This window comes from Charadrius vociferus, unplaced genomic scaffold (assembly GCF_000708025.1).
Source record: "Charadrius vociferus isolate BGI_N301 unplaced genomic scaffold, ASM70802v2 scaffold192, whole genome shotgun sequence".
Classification (NCBI taxonomy): domain Eukaryota; kingdom Metazoa; phylum Chordata; class Aves; order Charadriiformes; family Charadriidae; genus Charadrius; species Charadrius vociferus.
This window is the reverse complement of record NW_009647437.1, coordinates 103,836-123,663: the sequence shown is the minus strand read 5'-3', so window position 1 is coordinate 123,663 and position 19,828 is coordinate 103,836. Positions and strand designations below refer to the sequence as shown.

At 37.3% G+C, this 19,828-nt stretch overlaps 1 protein-coding gene across 2 annotated transcripts in view; it reads left to right on the top strand.

The window, feature by feature from the left end:
* Positions 1 to 438: 438 nt before the first annotated feature.
* HAAO (3-hydroxyanthranilate 3,4-dioxygenase) overlaps positions 439 to 19,828 on the top strand; it is a 35,029-nt gene continuing 15,639 nt past the window's right edge. Inside the window, exons 1-6 of one of the 2 annotated variants that reach the window (XM_009880634.1) lie at positions 439 to 538; positions 4,855 to 4,933; positions 14,033 to 14,116; positions 15,750 to 15,856; positions 18,748 to 18,837; positions 19,548 to 19,591. In XM_009880634.1, coding sequence (XP_009878936.1) covers positions 459 to 538; positions 4,855 to 4,933; positions 14,033 to 14,116; positions 15,750 to 15,856; positions 18,748 to 18,837; positions 19,548 to 19,591 — 484 coding nt within the window. In that variant the 5' untranslated portion in view covers positions 439 to 458. The remainder of the gene's footprint in view (positions 539 to 4,854; positions 4,934 to 14,032; positions 14,117 to 15,749; positions 15,857 to 18,747; positions 18,838 to 19,547; positions 19,592 to 19,828) is intronic. The other variant, XM_009880632.1, reaches the window with a different exon arrangement.

Here is a 19,828-nt window from a genome sequence, read left to right as displayed (position 1 = left end):
ATATATTCTATGTAACTAAAATTTGCGCAACTGCTCTCAACTTGCATTTAGCTTTGAAACCTGTTTCTCTATTAGACTTGAAGGGTGTGCATGCCCAAGTCTTGCCCGTTTTCCTAACTCTCAGTTTGTCTATGTAACAAGGCAATCTCTGTACAGAGGTAACATACACACTCCAGTTGATGCAGTAAAAAGAGCTAAGAAACCTCCTTTGGGCAGAATGAGTATCCGTTGACAATATATATTTTAAAAGCACTAGTCAATTATTAGCTAAGCTACTGGAGCATTAGTAGTCTTTATGAAGTAACCTTTGGCTGATGGACCTGTCCCCTTTGACACTCAAGCCTGAAGACACCTCTTCTACCAGCCAATCCCCTGAGCTCTGGGGATAGACTTACGCGCAGTTTGCTCACAGAGAGCCCTCTGCAAACACCGTCAAAAAGTTTCATAGCTGGTGGACCATGGAGCTTCTTGTAAATGTAAGAAAATGGATAGAAGAAAACAAAGCTGCTTTTTTACCACCTGTGTGCAATAAGCTTATGTAAGTAAATGAAGATTATTTTTTTTTTCAACTCAGTTCTAAGATATATAAATAGTCTTAGTTATAAGAGAAAGCTGCTAAAATGCATACATGGTAAAGATTAGTGAGGAGCTGTAGTTCCTCTCAGACTGCAGTCAGTCAGAGCGCTGTTTCGAAGAACAGAAAGTTACTGAAATCTATTTTGTAGTAACTGCAGAAGCTGTAAAGATCAACCTGAATACAAGATATATGCTTCAATATGTCTCTTGTAGGTAGTTAGACTGAGTTAAGAGAATTTGTGTCAGGCCCTGTGACAATAAACTCATAGAAATCAGAGGAGATGGCATCACATCCATAAATGATAAGATTTAACTAACAGATTAGTGCTGCCAAATTACAACCTAAAACAGCTGCTAGAGCTGCTGAGGGTCATTCCAACATTGCAGAGGAGCCAAAGCTGCAGGAGCAATCAAACCCAGTGGGACATATAAGTGTCGGCTGAGGGTCATTCCAACATTGCAGAGGAAAGCTGCAGGAGCAATCAAAACCAGTGGGACATATCACTGAAAGATAAGGAGAAAGGAAGGGCAGGGGCACTGGTGGAGCAGGTTTCCAGAGCATTTCCAGAGCTGTCAAGGCAGGATAGGACTCTCTGCTCAGTGGAAGGCTGAAGGGGCAGTGTTTCAGAGCGCTGACTGGCACCTTAGAGCTACAAACCATATTCTGAATGAGACAGCTGATATCGGAAGGAAGTGTGGCCATTATGCAGTTGTATAGCATGCATGTTCTCAGTGTCAAAACTTATGAGCAAATTCCAGAGTAGATGGTCCGATGTGTGGCACCTTCTAGTCACAACATTAGTAAGGATTTATTTTGTCAGTGAAGTTGAGGACAGTATATTTTGTCCAAAACTCTATATGCAGAAGGCTTTTGTAAGAAAGGATTTTCTGTAAAGAGTGATACAAACCCCAGTTTTACCAAGAAAACAAAAAGCATTTTTTCTTGCTTGTATTGTATTTTTTTTAAAATCTTGCTTTGCAACTTTAATCATTAAAAAAGCACCAAAGAATGTGGCTCTTGCCCTACCCTGAAGCACTTCCTCTAATCAAAAGCTGAATGGGCAGTACTGTAGCAGTGATATTAATTTCCATTCACAGGTTCAAGGGTTACTTTTCAAAGTAATGGTTACAAGACACAAATAAGGTAAAGGGCACATCCGTACTGAGATGACTGTGTTGAAACTACAGTTGTACATTTAACTGAGAAATTATGAAACTGGAATCATTACAGTAGTTTCACAGTGGGAAAGAATGAGGAAAGTATCTTCTCCTTATGAGTGTTTTCATTTCTTTCATTTTCAAAATGGATTTAGGAAGCATTTTGTAAAGCGTAGCCATTTCTAAAGCTTACCAATGATGGTGGTAAAATTTTAGTATTTCACAGTGTGTGCATTCTTTCTTCATCAGTAAGATGAACCTTTTTGTCACAAGCGCACTGTTCTGCATCCCCTACCACCAGTTCTGTGTAACTCTGGAATGTGCCATTCAGAGGTCAGACAGTAGAACCCTAAGTGCTCAGTGTTGACAGTTCTTCCCCATAAACATTGCAAGAAGCCACAGTGAAACGAGGAACATATTTTGTAATAAAAATTGCATAGATTAAAAAAAAATAATAATCCATTTTCCAGTGTAGTTCCAGCTTGTGAAGGACAGGAAAGCCATCTATTATATGGATTCTGAGTCTCTCGCCACCGGCTCCTGTGCTATCTAAATGTTTTCAGGATTTTCCAAAAAGGTTTTAGGCAATTTTCCAAGAAGTGACTAATAGATTTCCAACACTATTCCAAAGGCTTTGATCCTTTATGTGATGAGGAGAGATGTACAAGGCAATTTTTTCACTGCCTTTTACATCACTGGAAGTCAATCACCTCAAAACATTTAAGTAACTTATGATCCTGTGTTTTAAGAGAGAATTGATGGTTAAAATCTAGGTCTTGCAGCAAATCAGTAAGACTTTTGATGTCTAAATTTATTATGGCTTTCAAGCTTTTATTCAGTTGTGTTCCATACAATTGAGACGATCAAAAGTTTTAAATACCTATTTGGGATTTCAAAATAAAACCTCAATTCCTGAATCACCACCTGTTTTAAGTTTTACGATTCAAGGAAAAGGATAAAATGTAAAAGCTGCAATTTAATCAGATGTATTTTAATGACACTGTCTTGCAAGTTTAAATGCTTTTTAACCTCAACAACAAGCAATTAGTGCAAAATCAGAACCCTTGACATAGCTGATTTTTACAGAGTAGCTGTGGCACTTTTAAAGCTCTTCTTTGAGTTCAGAATATGATACTCGCCTAAGGAGACTTAACGGTGGTCATGAACTATCCGATTCTTCATGGTCTTGAGAGGTTTTTAAAAGGTTGCCTGCCGGTACCATTTTCTTTATGTGGTTAAGAAGAGAAATATAACAGTATATAAAACTTACTAGACCATTGATGAGCACCTCATTCTAAAAATAGTGCATTCAAGTAATTTTCACACCCCTGAAACTGTTATGATACTCTGACGGCATTTTGGCAGTTTTAACTGAAACTGCTTTCCTTCCTTATGATTTTTCTCCTTAATGCAACTATATTAACCAGACAACTTTATTTAGCAATATGGACAAACAAACCTGTTGGAGTTCTTGCTTGTATTTCATAGCTGGAATTTTTTGATAGTGTCATTATATAATTGTTAATCATAGGAATTATTAACCCACAGTTGCCTGTTTATTATATAAAACCCAGCTAAATCCATAGGGTAACAGACTTAATGGTAGAATTAATTGCCAAACAAAAAGTTAAGCCACAATGATTTTTAGAACAATATTTTCACTTCTAGTTATTGAACTAATAACGAAACTGTGTTTCTATAAAAAAATTCACTCATCTTAACAGCAGGCTACAAGATACCCATAGATTGTCTTTCTCTTATTTTATTCTCCAGGGTTAATTCTAATGTATTTCATTAATTATTAGCTATGTTGTTACTGTTTTGGTCTTCCTGCCCTTCTTTAGTAGAAGTGTTCATTAATGCCGAAGTATTACAGTGCATTCTTGAAAATGAATATTAAATCTGCATGGTACAAACAGTTCTGATTTCAGTTCCTTATTTTAAGGTATGGGCATGAAGCCAAGTGCTATAATGTATACAGTTTCTTATGGTGAAAACAGTCAATTTAAGAACTGTAATCTAATTTAATTCTTTAGACTTTAATTTGGCCAACTAATTTGTCACTGTTACTTGTAATTTCTCTTTTACTAGTCCCTACTGTGTTGTTCATTATCATTTAAATACTCTTCAAAGTAAACATCATAATGGCAGCAAATCAAATATATATATGTTCAGCCATTTAGAATAGCTTCTCTCAATTAAGGCTTATGATATGCTGACACAGAGGCATATCCTTCTTCTCCATGTTGCAGGGGAGCGTGGCGCTGATGGTTCTGAGTTACTAGGCTCTCGTGTTAGCCCAAGTCTTGCCCAGAATCTCCTCACTGAAGAGGTCAACACACCTCAGTTTGCATGCCAAAAAGAGCTTAAGAACAAATTTTTAATCACAGCTAACAGGCCTGATTTATAGGGTTTTTTAACAAATGAAAACCTGCTACCTTAACTCTTTATTAGTGTAAGTGGACTGATAGATAATTGGGGTGATATCTATTATTTGTGAGAGCTGAAACAAGTGCTCATTTGGGCTCTTAAAAGGGGCAGAATTAAGATAAAGGGTCTGAATCTCCTTTTCTGAATTAGCCACAACCACAATGAAACCACTGAAATGTTGTTCTACCTTAGCAAAACCAGTATAAATAGAAGATAAATTAGCTGATAATTCCAGCCCTCAGTGTCTCTGGTAATTCTATCAATGGGCAAAAAAAGTACGTTTTTACCTTTATTAACCTTTAAAAGCGTTTTACCTTTACAGAATCCTGATCTAATCAGCTCAGGTTGAAAAGACATTTTCCTGTCCTTCCTGTCACTTGTGTAGCATTCTTTATCTTTACAGTTCAAAGCTCTTTCCACAGGTGGTAACTATCGTCGTCCCCTTTTCATAGCTGGAGGCACCAGGAGGGAGGTAGCTGGCCTCGGGTCACTCGGTGGGACAGTGACAAAGCCGAGAGATGCACCCGAGGTCTTTTGAGTTCTCATTCTGGATGTTGCTTGTCACTCAGCATTGTTTCACTGACTCGCTGTCCTTAAAGAATTTGAAAACAAAACACAACAAAACAAACTTATATGAAATAAAGAACATAATGAGTGGGGATAGCTTTAAAATGTCACTTTCTTTTCTAGGCATCGCTATCAATTAAATGTGATGTTTGTTGGAGGGCCAAATGAAAGGAAGGATTATCATATTGAAGAAGGAGAAGAGGTAACCTATAGGCTCTTTATATTTAGCTATTTTAATTGATCTATAATGATTAAAATGCAGCTACTTTTGAAGCTACAGCTACAAATTAGCAATGCCAGGCTCGGTGATGTTGTATTTATTAAATCTATTCAAAGACTTAAACAGAATCATTCACCAGAACCATACACCATCTGTGCATTTCCTTTGAAACAAGCACATGAGATCAGACCTATTTTGCTATAATTCATTTCCAACAGGAAACTAGAGACAGTGTTCTGACACATCAAAATGTCTCATTTCAACATTTTGAAACAAAACTTTGGAAAGGTAATGATATTTTTAAAGTGATATTTTGTTGCACAAGATCAATCTATATTTCAAAAGTTCCTTTGAAATTCAGAAATCAAATATTTTGATTGGCTTGAAATTATATTTTTCTGGATTTTGTGAAAAATATCAGCATTTTCAGGTTTGGAAGGCTGAAGAATAGAGTCTCTAAATATTTTTCAAAGCAGTCCCCTTCGCTGCACATCTTCTGTATCAAAAGAAAGCCGTTTCACTGCTTTTAGTTGTGAGTAGCCATTGTGCCAAATGCAGAATATAGGAAATTGTCACAATTTACAGCTACTTTGCTTATTGCCTTTTTCATGGAATTTTCTGCTTGGCCTGAGGACTCCTCTGAGTCAGAAGTATCACAAGTGGCTCTGAAGGAACCCTAAGGGAAAGGGGACACTAGAGGCCTGGCAGTAAAGATTTCAGGGTGGGAGAGAATTTGCCTTGCTTCCCAGCAGAGTAAATTAATTTCATGAAATTCCAGTAAGATTTGGCCACCTAATTTTAAGTAATGTTGGAAACCCGAGCCTAAGGATCTACATAGTTGAAGGCAGAAGTGAGTCAAGTTCAATAAATCTTTCTAAAGAGAAAACAAAAATTTGTGTTTACTTATCACTGAATCTTTTCTCACAAAACCAACCCAATCATTTCACAACAGCCTTCATTAATTTTCTGTTATAATTGTGCCGTGCAGGTGTTTGTAGTCATTACGACCGTACTGCTCTGAAAGAGCAGATGCTACCTCATCACTGTCAGACTCCTGCAGATTTTGCATTGCCACCACGGTCCCACATCCCTGTGGCTGTGGGCACAGGCACCTCCGGTCACGTACCTGGTCACCCAACATGCTCCACGATGTCCCTTCTCAGCGGCTGCGCAATGAGAGCTTTGGCAACACCCGGGACGATGCCGGCAGTTTGCTTGGGCTGAGAAGGAGGCAAGCCAGGTCTCAGGGCAGCGGGTGTGCAGTGATTGTTGCTAACCAGAAGAATTTAGTATCCATCATTATATTTACAAGGAAATTCCAGAGATAACTTAGCTGGGGAAAACAAAATGTGGTTTTGTCAACATGATTATGCCCCTGGGAAAGGAGCAATCACATCTGTAGTGTGACTGCTTTGAAAGCACTGAGAAGAATAGCTAACCTTAACGCTGCTGTTGTGGTGTATTGTTCAGTATTATACGTTAGATTGAAAAAGAGTAAGTGAACTTTGTTATCAAGGTCAATGACATCAGGGTTTGGCAAAGCATAAAATGAAGGTATGTGAAGGTACATGTGGAAGTTAATGATTCCAAATAATTTTTTCTGTAACTTAATCTTTTTGGTTTTATACAATTAATTTATGTTCTTGCTCTGAAGAATACATTAGAGATATAGACTAAGAGAGAACACAAAAATGAGCTGAAGTTTAACTGGTACAATAGTTTGCACTACAATATTAAATATATTGTAAATTTTTTTTCTTTTCTTAATGATCTTGTCTCTCCCTGCATCTCCCAGTTCATGCTGTATTATCCTTGGCCCCCGAACCATTCCGTTAATTTTTAAAAAAATTACCTCCTCCTTCTCCCCTTCCCTTGAAATGAGAGTTAGATTGATATAATTTACCTCTTTTTTAAAATTTATTTTCCAAGATTTCCTGTGTTTGAAAAGAATTTGGCCTACCTTTAATAAGCCTAAACCCATTATATGACTTTCCAACAGTATGAAAAGTTAGCGATACCTATAAAGGTTTAATTTATATTAATATGCAAAAGTATAGTAAATTATTGCTAATTCAACTGGATAGAAGATTTTTAGGTATCAATACATCCTCATTTACATAGCAAATTTCCCACAATTACTCAGCAGCCAAAAATGGAAACATAAAATTCCTATCAGATAGAAAAACTGGCAATATACACATCAGAAGTGTTATCAGTTACATATCAGTTTAACACATGGGCTGATTTTGTCCACTTTCATGGAGGTACAATGTAGTCATATGTTGCATTTTACTATAGCTTTTTATCAGGCATAGTTGTACATTCCTGTGATCTAATTTAGATCCATGTTTTTCATTACAGAAAAAAATGTGAGGCAGAGAGTATCCTAGTAAAAGGGCATATTCCTAAATTAGATTTGGGATTAAAAAAAACAACATTCAAAACCACGTTCAGCTCATTATTTTGGCAGGCAAGAGTCATTTATAGTTCTGAATGATAATTGGAAAGACAAACTATATAGGCATACTGTTAACAGGCCAAATCATGAATGCAAAAACCCCCAAATCCTGTACACAAGTTTAGCTGATGCTCCTCTATTAGTATTATTCTGGTAGCAAAGAAGGGTTGGTTTAGAAAATGAAGTTAAGTTTAGAATTGTATATATCTGTTCAGTCATTATTTTATGCCTGTTATCACACAGTTTATAGTGCGTCCTGTGGCACAATTTACACTTGTCAGCGGGCAGTTCACAGCAGCAAGGGGTTCACATGCAGAGATGAGGGCTTAGGAGCATCCTCCTGCTCCCAAGCTGTTCTCTGCTGGCACCATTAACGTGCAGGTGTATCAGGAAGATCAGATCTGACTGGCTAATTATGAGAAAAAATAGAGGCTTGATTTGGACTCTCTTCAAAGCCTTTTAGGATTGTCTCCTGAACAGTCATTTAGGCTAAAACGACAGCTAGTCTCACACAATTTTTTTCCTTCTCTCAACAAGCAGGAGTTTCCTGAATATGTAAACTCAACATTTTCTTCCTTTTAAATTTTCTCTGTACTGCTTCACTTCCCTTCTTAATTTTCTGCATACTACTTGTTTGCCATCCTTCTGCACAGAAGTACTGCCTCATACCTGAGTCTTTGGTTTCCATTGGACAGGTTTTATAAGGAGCCAAATCAAGCTTCACCTTACAAGAGAGAAACCATTCACATTCTTTGGCTTGACTTTACCACTATGTCATGTTCATCCTTTTTCCTATTTGTAAATGTTAAGTTCCCCCTTGCTCCCTCTCCATCAGAACAGAGATAGAGTCAATAAACATCTACTCAGATGTTCTCTGCCTCTAAATCAGACTCATTCTCAAAATGAAACTGAATTGCTCTAGGAAATGCATCTGTTGAAACATGGCAAAAAACCTGCTGTGAGAATGCACCTATGTAGCTATATAGACAAAACTTTTATAATATGCACTACAAAGAAAGTGTTTGTGCTATATAGCTGGTTTTGTGAGTTTTCATAGGAATCATTATTCCAATATACCTCACTTGTCAAAAGAGCTTTGGATTACATAGACTAGCGACTACAATTCTTGTGTAGTCAACTTGATGAGACCACTGAAAGCTTCTGTGGCGGCCCTGACATGCTGCTCAAGCCCTCATGGCTACAGGGTAGCAGATGCATTCCAGGTACCAGGGAACACTCCTTTGTCTCTTGAATTTTTCATCATACAGTAGCATTTCTGAGTTTCAGCATTGCAAAGCCTGGGGTGCGTGTGTGTGGGAAACCTCTAGTCTTATCTTATAAATTCACCATATAACTTCCAAGAAATAAGGCAAGTGAAAACTGAAGGGGACTGTATGTTTTGTAGGAAGTTAATGACAGATAAAAAACATGATCATAATAAAGCTTAGCTATAGTAAAACCAATTTTCGGATTTTATTTACTGCATCGTATGGGTTGCTTTGGCGGAAAGCGAGATATGCTAACAGCTAAACCTAGGTCACAAAAGTAGTCAGACTTCTGTCTCTTTACCCACTTCAGTAACACAATGAATCTCAACTAGCTGACTTTGATTTCTTAACGATTTATATTCTGATGTTGAGTCTACATGAAACAGTGCAGTTCCATGCAGAGGAATTCAAATCAGCCTTTCATCTACCACCTGCAACACATTTGCATTGGCACAATATTCTGCTTGTTTTTAAAAGCCCTGCTTCTCATTGTGCCGTGTGTATTTTACCCAAAGTTTCTGCACTCAACATCTAGATTGTTTCCTGTGGATACTGCCACCTCAGTACCGATGCAGCCCCACAGATCAGAGCCCTTACACTGCAGTCCTAAAGAGGACTCTCAGAACAGAAATTCCCTCTCCTTTGATCATCTTGGCCAATCTCTCCAGCTTCTTCTTGCGTATTTACAGTCTCATTGAGATATAGTAATGTCTTGCTCTGAAACATAATAGAGATTTGAGGTCACATCTGCCACAGCTCATCCAAATTTTCTAACCCAAGTTTCTATTTCTCTTTTTCTCCCCCCTCACACACACCCCACAAGTAAGACTTGGCTCCAGTTTCTGACTAAATTACCTGCTTAAATGAAGCCTGACCCCTTCTCTTTAGCATGTGCTGCTCTCTAGGCAACATGCTTTGGAGAAGCTCTTCCCTAGTAGCTCAGTTCTCCCTTTGCATTGTATGGGGATACTGGATGCCTGAGAAGGAGGGGAAAGAGCGGCTAGGTGAACATTCCAGGAAGTACTTTTGCCGTGCTTATCTCCCAAATAAAACCAATAACATGAGTTGCAGCAAAGCAAGAGAAACCTTTTTGCTTCTTTACATTTAAACAACCCTACGTTTATCTGGTGAAAACTATTTAAATATTTTAATAAGAAACCAAGCTCCTATTACAAAGTAATAAGAGTGATGATCCTTCTGCATCAGAAAGAGATTATGTCTTCAGAAATAAGTTTGCTGCATAAAATCATGGGGATGAGTCTTGGCTAGCATTCAAATTTCACAGATGACATGTAAATGAGTAGAGGAAAAAAAAACAGAACAACAAAACCAAAATCTACAACATAGTTTTCTCTACCTTTCTCATCTGTTTGCCTCCCAGACTTCGATGGCTGAAAAACCTTGAGATGAGAGAGGGTGAAAATTGTTTTTCTGTGCTCAAATAGATCATTCACCACTGAAGTCTGGAGAACACCGAGACTCTATTCCCACATCAGAATTTGTTTTGGTCTGTAAATGAATTTAATACTTGGCAATCTGATAAGCAACACAAGCCAAGATATGCCAAATCAGGGCCTAATCCCAGAAGTGGCTGAGCAATCCCAAATTCCACTTTCAGAAGCAGTCCGTACTCAAAGTTCACTGCAAATTGCAAGTATCTTTAGAAGTCTGTGAAGAAGCTCTCAGCTACAAAAGCTCTCACAGACCTCTGGGCTTCTACATCTAGGCAGAGTTTGTTAACAAAGGTGGATCTAAATTAAATTACATACATTGCTGTACATAAAATAAAATAGACTTGTTTTTTAATTGGCCTATGCAAACCAATTAGAAATACTGTGTCATTCCCCTCCTACCTGTTTACTTCTTTACTCTGCTAGGATACACATACCTGGATGAAGGAGAAATACAATTCTCACCACAATAATATGGTGGGGATGATAGTGCTCTTTTTAAGGTAGCATCCACACTTTCTACTACCCTCTTGAAATAAATTCCTACCAAGACAAGTAGCTTCAGTGGTGCTTCTACTGAAGAGAACAGTGAAATCCCACCTCTCTGCATCTCAACCTGTTTTCTGCAGAAATGCCTGCATAATTTATTTTAAGAGCCTGCATAATTGAGTGAAATAACCTTCTACAGACTTGATAATGATTTAGCACTGGTCAGGCTGCCTTTCCCTGAGGCTTAACACAATACTATCAGGTTTGAAGCAGATCAAGAAGGGTGAAGCAGACTAAAGGAGGAGGATGTAATTCTCCTACAGTAAAGAGAATTTAAGGAAAACTAAATGAATCAAGAAATAAACTCTCAATATTAAGGGGCTTTCAGTTTTGTTTTCATAGGTATAACTGCAATTTTAATGATCATATTGAGCAATGATATGAAAAAAATACGCGTAGGGTAACAACTGACTTCTAGGTGGCTGACTTCTAGAGGGAAAGTGAGAATTAGTAAGAGGAGGTGTTTTTAGTGTAAATGTAACGAGAAGATGCCACAGGGTAAGCAGGAAAGCTAAATGAAAGGCAAAAGTCTGGAAAAATGAAAGGAAGAAAAGAAGGAAGGATAAAAATGATAAAATAAAAATAAAACCAAATAAGCACATTTAGTAATAAAAGTGATAAAAAGAATGGTGACAACCTTTGTCTCTTCCTTGAGCCACATTCTTCACCCAGAAGGACAAATCCATGTTCAATTTTGACCCATTGTGCAGTAACAACGTACAAATCTAGGCTTTTTTGCAAAGATAGATATATATGTATTTTACGTATAACAAGAGACCTTCTCATTAACAAGATGCTAACAGAGTGAAAATGTTACACATTTCCCCAGTTTTCAGTAGTACTGTGGAGAAGGGATACCAGATTATCCCAGTAAAAATGGACCAACTGGGAAAGCTCATATTTTCAGGTGGCATGAACTCTACTGACTTACTCTCTATCTATATATGCATATGTATTTGTGTATATACATACACATGTGTGTGTGCACACCCACCCACCCACACACAGTACTTCCTTACTCAGGCCTTGATTTCTCCAGGAGATACTCAGAAAGAGGTTAGATTTACCCAGAATGCAAAGCTCAGTCAGCATTTAGGAAAAAAAAAAACAACAACATTCCAGAAAAAAGACAATACAATACTGTATTGCCAAACTGTCCTGTGAAATGGGCATGGACTGTAACTCACTTAGAAAACAGTTGACAGTTTTCTTGAGAAAAGTTCAGGGTATAATATAAGCACAGCAGTAGAATCAATAATTACCGCCGCTTGTATTAATCACAGTTACATCAGATGATTTATGGATGACTGAAGCTCTCAGACATTTTTCAAAAAAGAGTTTTGAAGAATAGACCATAATTTATAGTGAAAGGTACTATTTAAATTCAGTCAGAAAAAGGCTTTTAGTGACAACGTGTAGCCCACCTCATTCCTCCTTTCCTATTGCAAAACAATTCTTTGAATTCAAAATCCAGTGTTCAGAATCTTTCCTTATGGCTGTGATGCTAAGCTATTGAACTGAATGGCCCGTTTCTCCTCCCCAGTCTCTCATTACCGGAAAGTTGCTTAGCCATATGATTCATGGCCACAAGCACAATGAGCCTCTGCCTCTGTTGGCCTTTTCCTCGTCTACATGTTCTGTACATGTGTTCAGTAATAGCTCCCTCAGTAGTTATAGGGAAGATAACACTCCAAAGCTCAGCGTTTCAAACAGGATCTTTCAATTTCAGCGTTACCAGTGCCATATTACCAATGGCCTGTGTGATAATCCATCAGAGTCTTATGGTCTTAGATGAGTCTTTTTTTGAAGTGAAGGGGAGACCATTTCCCCACTCAAATCACTTTATGTTGTATAATGCGCAGTTAGCCTTGCCCGATGTGCTCTGTAATGAGGGCTACTATTGCATTTTATACGGTCATTCAGTAACACCAAAGAAAATGACGGGAAAAGAACATGGGGAAATGGAGTGCAAGGAGGATAAGTAGCCTGACACTGTGTCCATCTAGACATGAGTTATAATTTATCCGCGGTGATGTCCCTGGCACAGGGTGAGCTTTTCAATCGTGTAAGAGCTCTCAGCTTGAGAGTGCATCTCAGCTTCTGGTGCATCTTCAGTTCTCTCTAATGTTTCGTTCCCTTGGCAGCATATTTACTCTTTCTTATGTTCGTAGAGGTATTTCTTGAATTCTCAGGGGCATGTATTAATATTTCAAAACTGTTTTGGGAATAATCCTGATTCAAAAAATTGATTAAGTTTTTCTAATATTGGAAAAGATTTAGTTTGTGGGTTTTCTACACTTTGATGGTTTCTTCTTTCTCCTATTTATTTTCTCTTTTTCTAAAAGTGTAGTGAATTACTATAAATAAAATTATTTTCATTATCATTCTAACTATTTAATCAGGTTTCAGACAATTTCAGCCAAGCTAGCCATTGTATGAATTAATCTGTCTGCTTTCTAGGTATGGCAAACAGAACATGGAAAGCATGTAGAAGCTTGGCAGAGAGTGGCAGAAAATTAAAGTTGGCTTTTTGAAGTGTCACTGCTCAGTATTATATAAAACAAGGAAAAGTGTGCCCATTATTCCAGGTCAAAGAGAGACCTGCTTACAGATCACAGCACAGTTCTGCCACGAAACTTGAGGCTAGGTCTGAGCACCTCAGAGCCCCGGCAAAGCTACTCTGAAAACAGAGCTGTGGAAAGGTCACAGAAGAAAGAATTATGGGCTCAGTGGTTCTGTCCTTATACACGCTTCAAATGTAATCCTTTTACATACACAGTCGGAAGAGGAGCAGCTGTTGCTGGGCTTCGAGGGTACGGACAGAAATAAAGCAGAACAGCTTCCAAATGGGCAATTATTCCCATATGAGAAGTTTCCATTAAAAAATGAAGAAACACACCCAAAAAAACCTGTGCATGCATATTCGGAGCTTATTTGGAAAAGTGACATTTAATTTGACTGAATGTAAGAGTGAAGATCCTGCTACATCTGAAATGAAGCTTTATGTGTAGCATCATTAACGGATGTCTGAACAATAACATCCCAGCCCTACCGAGAGTAATTCCCAGGAGTAAAGACAGCGCGATGGAATTCCACTGGGTTCACAGAATAGCTCTGTAAACAGTTACAGACCTCTTAGATAGATTGTCAAATGTATGTAAGATAATGGAAATAATACATATTTAGTAACATTTCCAAAAGCAACAAAGGTTGGAAGTCTTATTTTTAGAAAAAAATGTGTAAATATTTGCAATTACAGATCGAATGTATTTGTGTATGTATCCTTTATATACAGAATATGAAGTACCGAATGTTTTGGAGTAGGTGCCTTAATGTTATTTTCCTATTCCTTCAGCTTTTTTACCAGGTTCAAGGAGATATGTGTTTGAAGATAATTGAAAATGGGAAACAAAAAGACATCGTCATCCGAGAAGGGGAGGTAAAACAGGGTTGTTTTTCTGTTATTGTTGTACATAGGTATGTTAAATGAATATTTTATGAAGTATTTAAAAATCAGTTTATCCCTACTATGCAAGAGATGGCATCAGGAACAAAACAATCTTGAATGCAATATAGGAACTTCCAGCAAATTAAGAGCAAACTATGATACAGTGTGTTCAACATTTCATTATTTCAGTAACAGATAAAAATATCTCTGAGCATTTGGGATACCTCTTCAGACAGTCAGGAATATAGTTAAAGGAGTTCGTGTTCCCCTGCATGGCATGGAATCAGCCATATGAATTCAAGTGGATCAGTATTTTATTTACACACCATCAGGTCCATACTGGCCACCTACCCAAACACACCTTTAAGCAAACTGTGTAGAACTTAGAAAGTTAAGAGATTCAGCTATTTTCAGCCCCTTCTTTAGTCCTCACAGGTAGCCTTTGCAACCATCAGAATAGGAGAAGTTTTAAAAAAGCAATTTATGGATACAGTGTATCTAGCTACACTCAGTTGTTTTTCCTTATAGTAGTGGACTTGCTAAAGCATAGATTGCTGTGCTCTAAATGAGGGCATGACTGTATGTTTTACTTGGTGTTACTATACGTTGCTAGATGTGCTCATTACTGTCACAAGCTTGAACTGCACTCAGTCTTTGAAAGGATTATTAGATGTAGCGGGGCCAGCCTTTAAGATGGATGACATATATTAGACCCAATACCTTGATGTCCTTAGAAGTATTACAACATTTTCAATGAAGAAACAGATCTACATTTTCAAACCTATGGATGGTGAGATTCTGGGAATACACTCACACTGGAAAAGTACATCCAGCCAAGATCTTGGCATGTGCCAGAAGTATTAATGAAAAGGAGCACACAATATCCTTAGTAGAGGGCCTGACACTAGTCCTGGTGAGGCACTATCATTAGCTCTGCCTTGCAGACAGAGAAATTGTAATGACTTGTCCAAACTTGGCTAAGAAATCTGTAGCGCTGAAGAACAGTACAGGCTTACCACCTTCCTACATAGTCAGATAACTGCTAGGAAAATGTTTATTCTCAAACCTCACTAATAGACCTCTCCCAACCAAACATTGCCTATTCACTTTGTCACTTGCATGAGTAAGTAGCTCCTTGTATTTGTTAATTATTTCTGGAGAGAATAACACTCATTGTGCAATCACAGGTGTTCACTGTGTTGGAGGGATACATGTAGTTGATTAGTTTAGAAATTTTCTTGAGCTGACAACAATCTTGCTTTTTATTTCCATTTCTGCTACTCAGAAATTGCAGTAAATTTATAAATTCCAGATGAGTAACTGGTTAGATTTCCATTGCAGTTGTGTCTAGCTATGATGATCAAACCAGGAGGAGAGCACCTGACTGTCATAAAGACAGTGCTGATTGCAGAGTCAATGGTCATCATTCACTGAGAAAGCAAGAAACAGTATCTACTGTTGGTACCAAAGTGGGTGCGCCTGCAAAGGAGCAACACAGGATTAACAAAGATTAGGGGAAAAGTGGGGCAAGGAGCAGAGGATTTTGCAGGCTGGGGGGCAAGGGAAGGGCAACACAAAGAACAAAGACTTCCTGACACTGATGCTTTCCCGTTTCTTTGAACAGATGTTCCTTCTACCTGCTAGGATACCTCATTCTCCTCAGAGATACGCAAGCACTGTGGGTCTTGTGATTGAGAGGGAAAGATTAAAGACAGAAATTGATGGGCTCAGGTGAAGTATAAACTGTTGGCTAATCTGTTAAGATCGTAATATAAACTAATTTCTCATGTCCATACAATACTGTATTTTATTTTCCTGATAATTTATCAGATTCACCCTGGCAATTTTGTACTAATTTTATTCACACATCTATTTATATATACACACATAAACACAGATCTCATTTAGCATTTCATTTGTTTAAACAAGGAACATGTTGAAATGTCTTAAATGCACGTTGTGGTTATAGCTATCTACTTATGTATTGTCTACTACTATCGCCTTAAGTTTTAAAAATCTCAAAGCTCTTAAGAACACAAATCAAAAAAGATTTTTTTTTATCAATTCTGGCCAGCATAACATTAATTCCTTTGTAAGCGCTGAAAGCAAGAAGATGAAGAGCAGCTTTCTAGGCAAGCGTGTGGGAAGCTGGACACGAAAGTCAATTTTCTTAACGCTAACACCTCTACATTGTACACACCTCTGCCTAGCTTTTATTGCCTTATGAGAACAACATCTTCAAAGAAATGAGAGGTTTACTTTGTATTCTAGTGGGAGCAGGACTAAGCCTTGTCCTGTGGTCATACAGGATTCATAAGTCTAAGAAGGCAAGTCCCAGCAGTAACACTAGCCAAGTTAGAAAAGCTGTTTTGATATTACCCAGATATGACTGACCAAAGAGAGTTTAGTTATTCATGTAATTTATAAAGATTTAAAACTGCAGTAATATCTGTAATGTGCTGGGTTTGTCTTTTTACCTACACTTTAGATTGTTGCACGGGCAGTGTCACAGCAGGAAGATTGTGAATATGCAGAGCTAGAAAGATACACCTTTTCATTCCAAAAAAAAAAAAAAAAAAAGGCTAAAGAAATAAGAAACTAAGGGACCATTCAAAAAAACACCCAATTGGATTCCAAGCTAGAGACAAATGCAGTTCTTTTAAAACATTTTTCAACTCTGCGCTTGTCCCTTTTTTTTTTCCTTTCATAGCAGTTCTGTGGAGAGTGAGCACTTACGTTATTAAAAAGATATTTTGAGCTAGAAACGATTGGCCAGTGATTCAGATAACAATGTTTATTTGTAATAAATGAACATAAGTAGCTTCAGGTAACTTTAAGTAAAATAACCTGTCTGGTACAAGACAGTAAATGGTATGTTAGAGAGATGCTGAATGTCTTTTTAGGGATTCCAGGTAGATCTAGGGATTTTCACTCTAATATAGTCATGCTCTTGTGAAGAAATTAAACTAAAATTTACCATATGGTTTGCAGGTGGAAAAAAAGAGTTGAATTAACAAAGCACAGTCTTTAATTGAAAATATCTAATCAGGTGCCTGAAAATAAATCACTTAGAGGTTTTTAATGCCCTTGTTTTCACAACGACATGATGAGCAAAGACATGTGAAGTTTTGGAAGTGGACAATCATGTCATACTTTGAACCTACACTGTCTGTCTGCGTGCCCCTGGGAGAGATGGGGATTTACAACCAGAACCTCTAATCTTCTCAAACTTTCTTCATTCCCAGCCACCTGCAGCAAAGACTGTACAAGAGGAAGTCATAATAAACTTTGAAGTATGCTGACTCAAGGTCTAATATTATATTACTGTTCCATTATTTATCATGCCTACAAGCCTCAGTCATAAATCAGAGCCCCCAGCATGCTGATTATTGTACAAGTCAAGAATAAGTAGCCTGCCCCAGTGTTTCAACCTAAGTAATGATTACATGCTTTGTACTATAAGAAAAACGCACAAGCTAATCTTAATCCTATGGCAAACAAGTACAGAAACAACTAAGTTTGATGTTACTTGTGTGGTGGGATTCTTTAAGTAAGGTGCAAAGGCCTTCACAGGTGCAAAGCCTTTTCCCAACCGAGTCGTTTGTAACATCTCTCTTCTCTGTAGATTCTCTGTGTTCAAACCCTGTGCTTGTGCCACAGCTTTTTCCATATTGGAGGCATTAATAACATTACTCTCTTCCAGGTACCCTGTTTTTGCAAAACTTCAGGAACTGGGGAGCTCTTAGAATGTTTCTGGACAATATTTATATAGATACATAAGACAAACATAAGAAACACATACACGCACAATATAATCATATAAGCCTTGTTTCCCTCTTTAAACACACATTCCAGTGACTTTAACCCAAAGGACACATAGGACCTATTTACAATCAGTCACAATATGAGTGATTGTATTGGAGCATCACTCCCTGGCCATACCATGCAGTCTTCTTTATATCTGTACCTAAATTCCGTGTTTGCCATTCCATAGATTACAGCAACCTTAACCTATTGATTTCAGCACAATTTATTTATTTAAGACATAAAATAATGCAAAGGAAGCACTAAGTTCCTCTTCAGAGCAGTGAGCTATACAACACTTTCCAAATTTACACAGCTGAAAACCATTATTTTTGCAAACAAATCGACAAACCACCTTGTATTCTTATAAATCCATGCATGGGCAACATGCAAGCCAACTCTCTTAAATATGAGCATTTATCTTGTAGCTGCATGGAAGCAGTTACTGGAAATGGTATTTGGGGCCAGTTATTTCTGTAGTAACTACATCCAAAATGAGAGCTATTAGTTCCAAGGGACTACGGTACCAATCAATTTCTAGAATTAAATCTGGAAAGTTTGCTAAAGGAATTTAGTGGCTTGTTGTGGTTGATCAACAAAACTACAAGGTCCTTTACAGAAGTTTGAGCACCCCACCCACCAGTCAGCTAATCAGGGAAACAGAAAGTTTCCCTAAATAACCATTATTGAGAATAAATTACACCAGGCTTGAGAATAATACACTCTTACACACATTACGTAGCTATTTTCTTGAAAAGACTGAAACTGTCTGATGAGTTAGTTAATAAATGTATTGACTAGTGTTTTTACTTTGTCAGATACTATGTTGGAGAATCAACTAATGTCCTCTTTGAAAAGTGGTTTCACTGTGAAGATCTTGGCACTCAACTTATACCAATAATTCAAGAGTAAGTTTTTTTCTGTGTAAATTTCAAAAGAACAGTAAAAATATCTAATAGATCTTAATCTGTGACTTACATAGTTAATTTTCTATTTATGTTGCATTTTACATAGATTTGTTCAAAGTTAATTGCTGCTCTACTAATTTTAAATCATATCTCGAATACCCCAAACTCATTAAATCAGATTTAAAAAAAAAAATTAAAAATCAAGTGTTCCTCACATCTATCTGGAACATAATTTTTGAACAAGTAAAAGCACATTGCTGCTAAGTGCAGAATTGAATGAAAAATTAACACTGAACTGATACTAGGTTAACTAAGTGAAACACTAAATTGCCTTAGGGTTTCTTTCACTCTTGCTTTAATCTAAGTACTTTTAATCAATATTATTCATGAATAATCAAGGCTGTGGCAAATTTGGTAGAGAGCTGCTTTTGAGGAAATGCGTGAATATCATCAATTAACTAATCAAGTTGATAAATGGTTGCTAAAGGTGAACAAGGAAATTGTTTAATGACATGAATTTTGGAGGACTTTCAGACAAACCATATCAATAAAATAGGAATAGCCCTGTTGAATGCATGTGATAGTAGCTGAGGATCTGGCACATCCATTCTCAGCACAAAGCTTAATGGCCAGTATTACTGACTAGTCTTTGTTAACCTACAGAACATAAACATGACTGTTTACTGGTGTTTAAATGTTTATTATTCCAGGTTTTTCAATTCAAGGCAATACCAAACTGGAAAACCAAATCCAGGTAATGAAAATTAATTTCTGAATTAAAACCATTATTGTATCTGATTGAACAGCAATGATTCTGTCCACATAAAATGACTATGTTTCTGTTTTTCTTTCTGATTATGTAAATTAAAGTTACTTTGGCAAGTAATTCCTTTCATTATCGCAACCACAGGAACTACCTGGAGAGTCTCCATGACATTGCCAGGTTCTTAATCGACACATTGACAAATACAAATTAGCATAAGCACAGCAG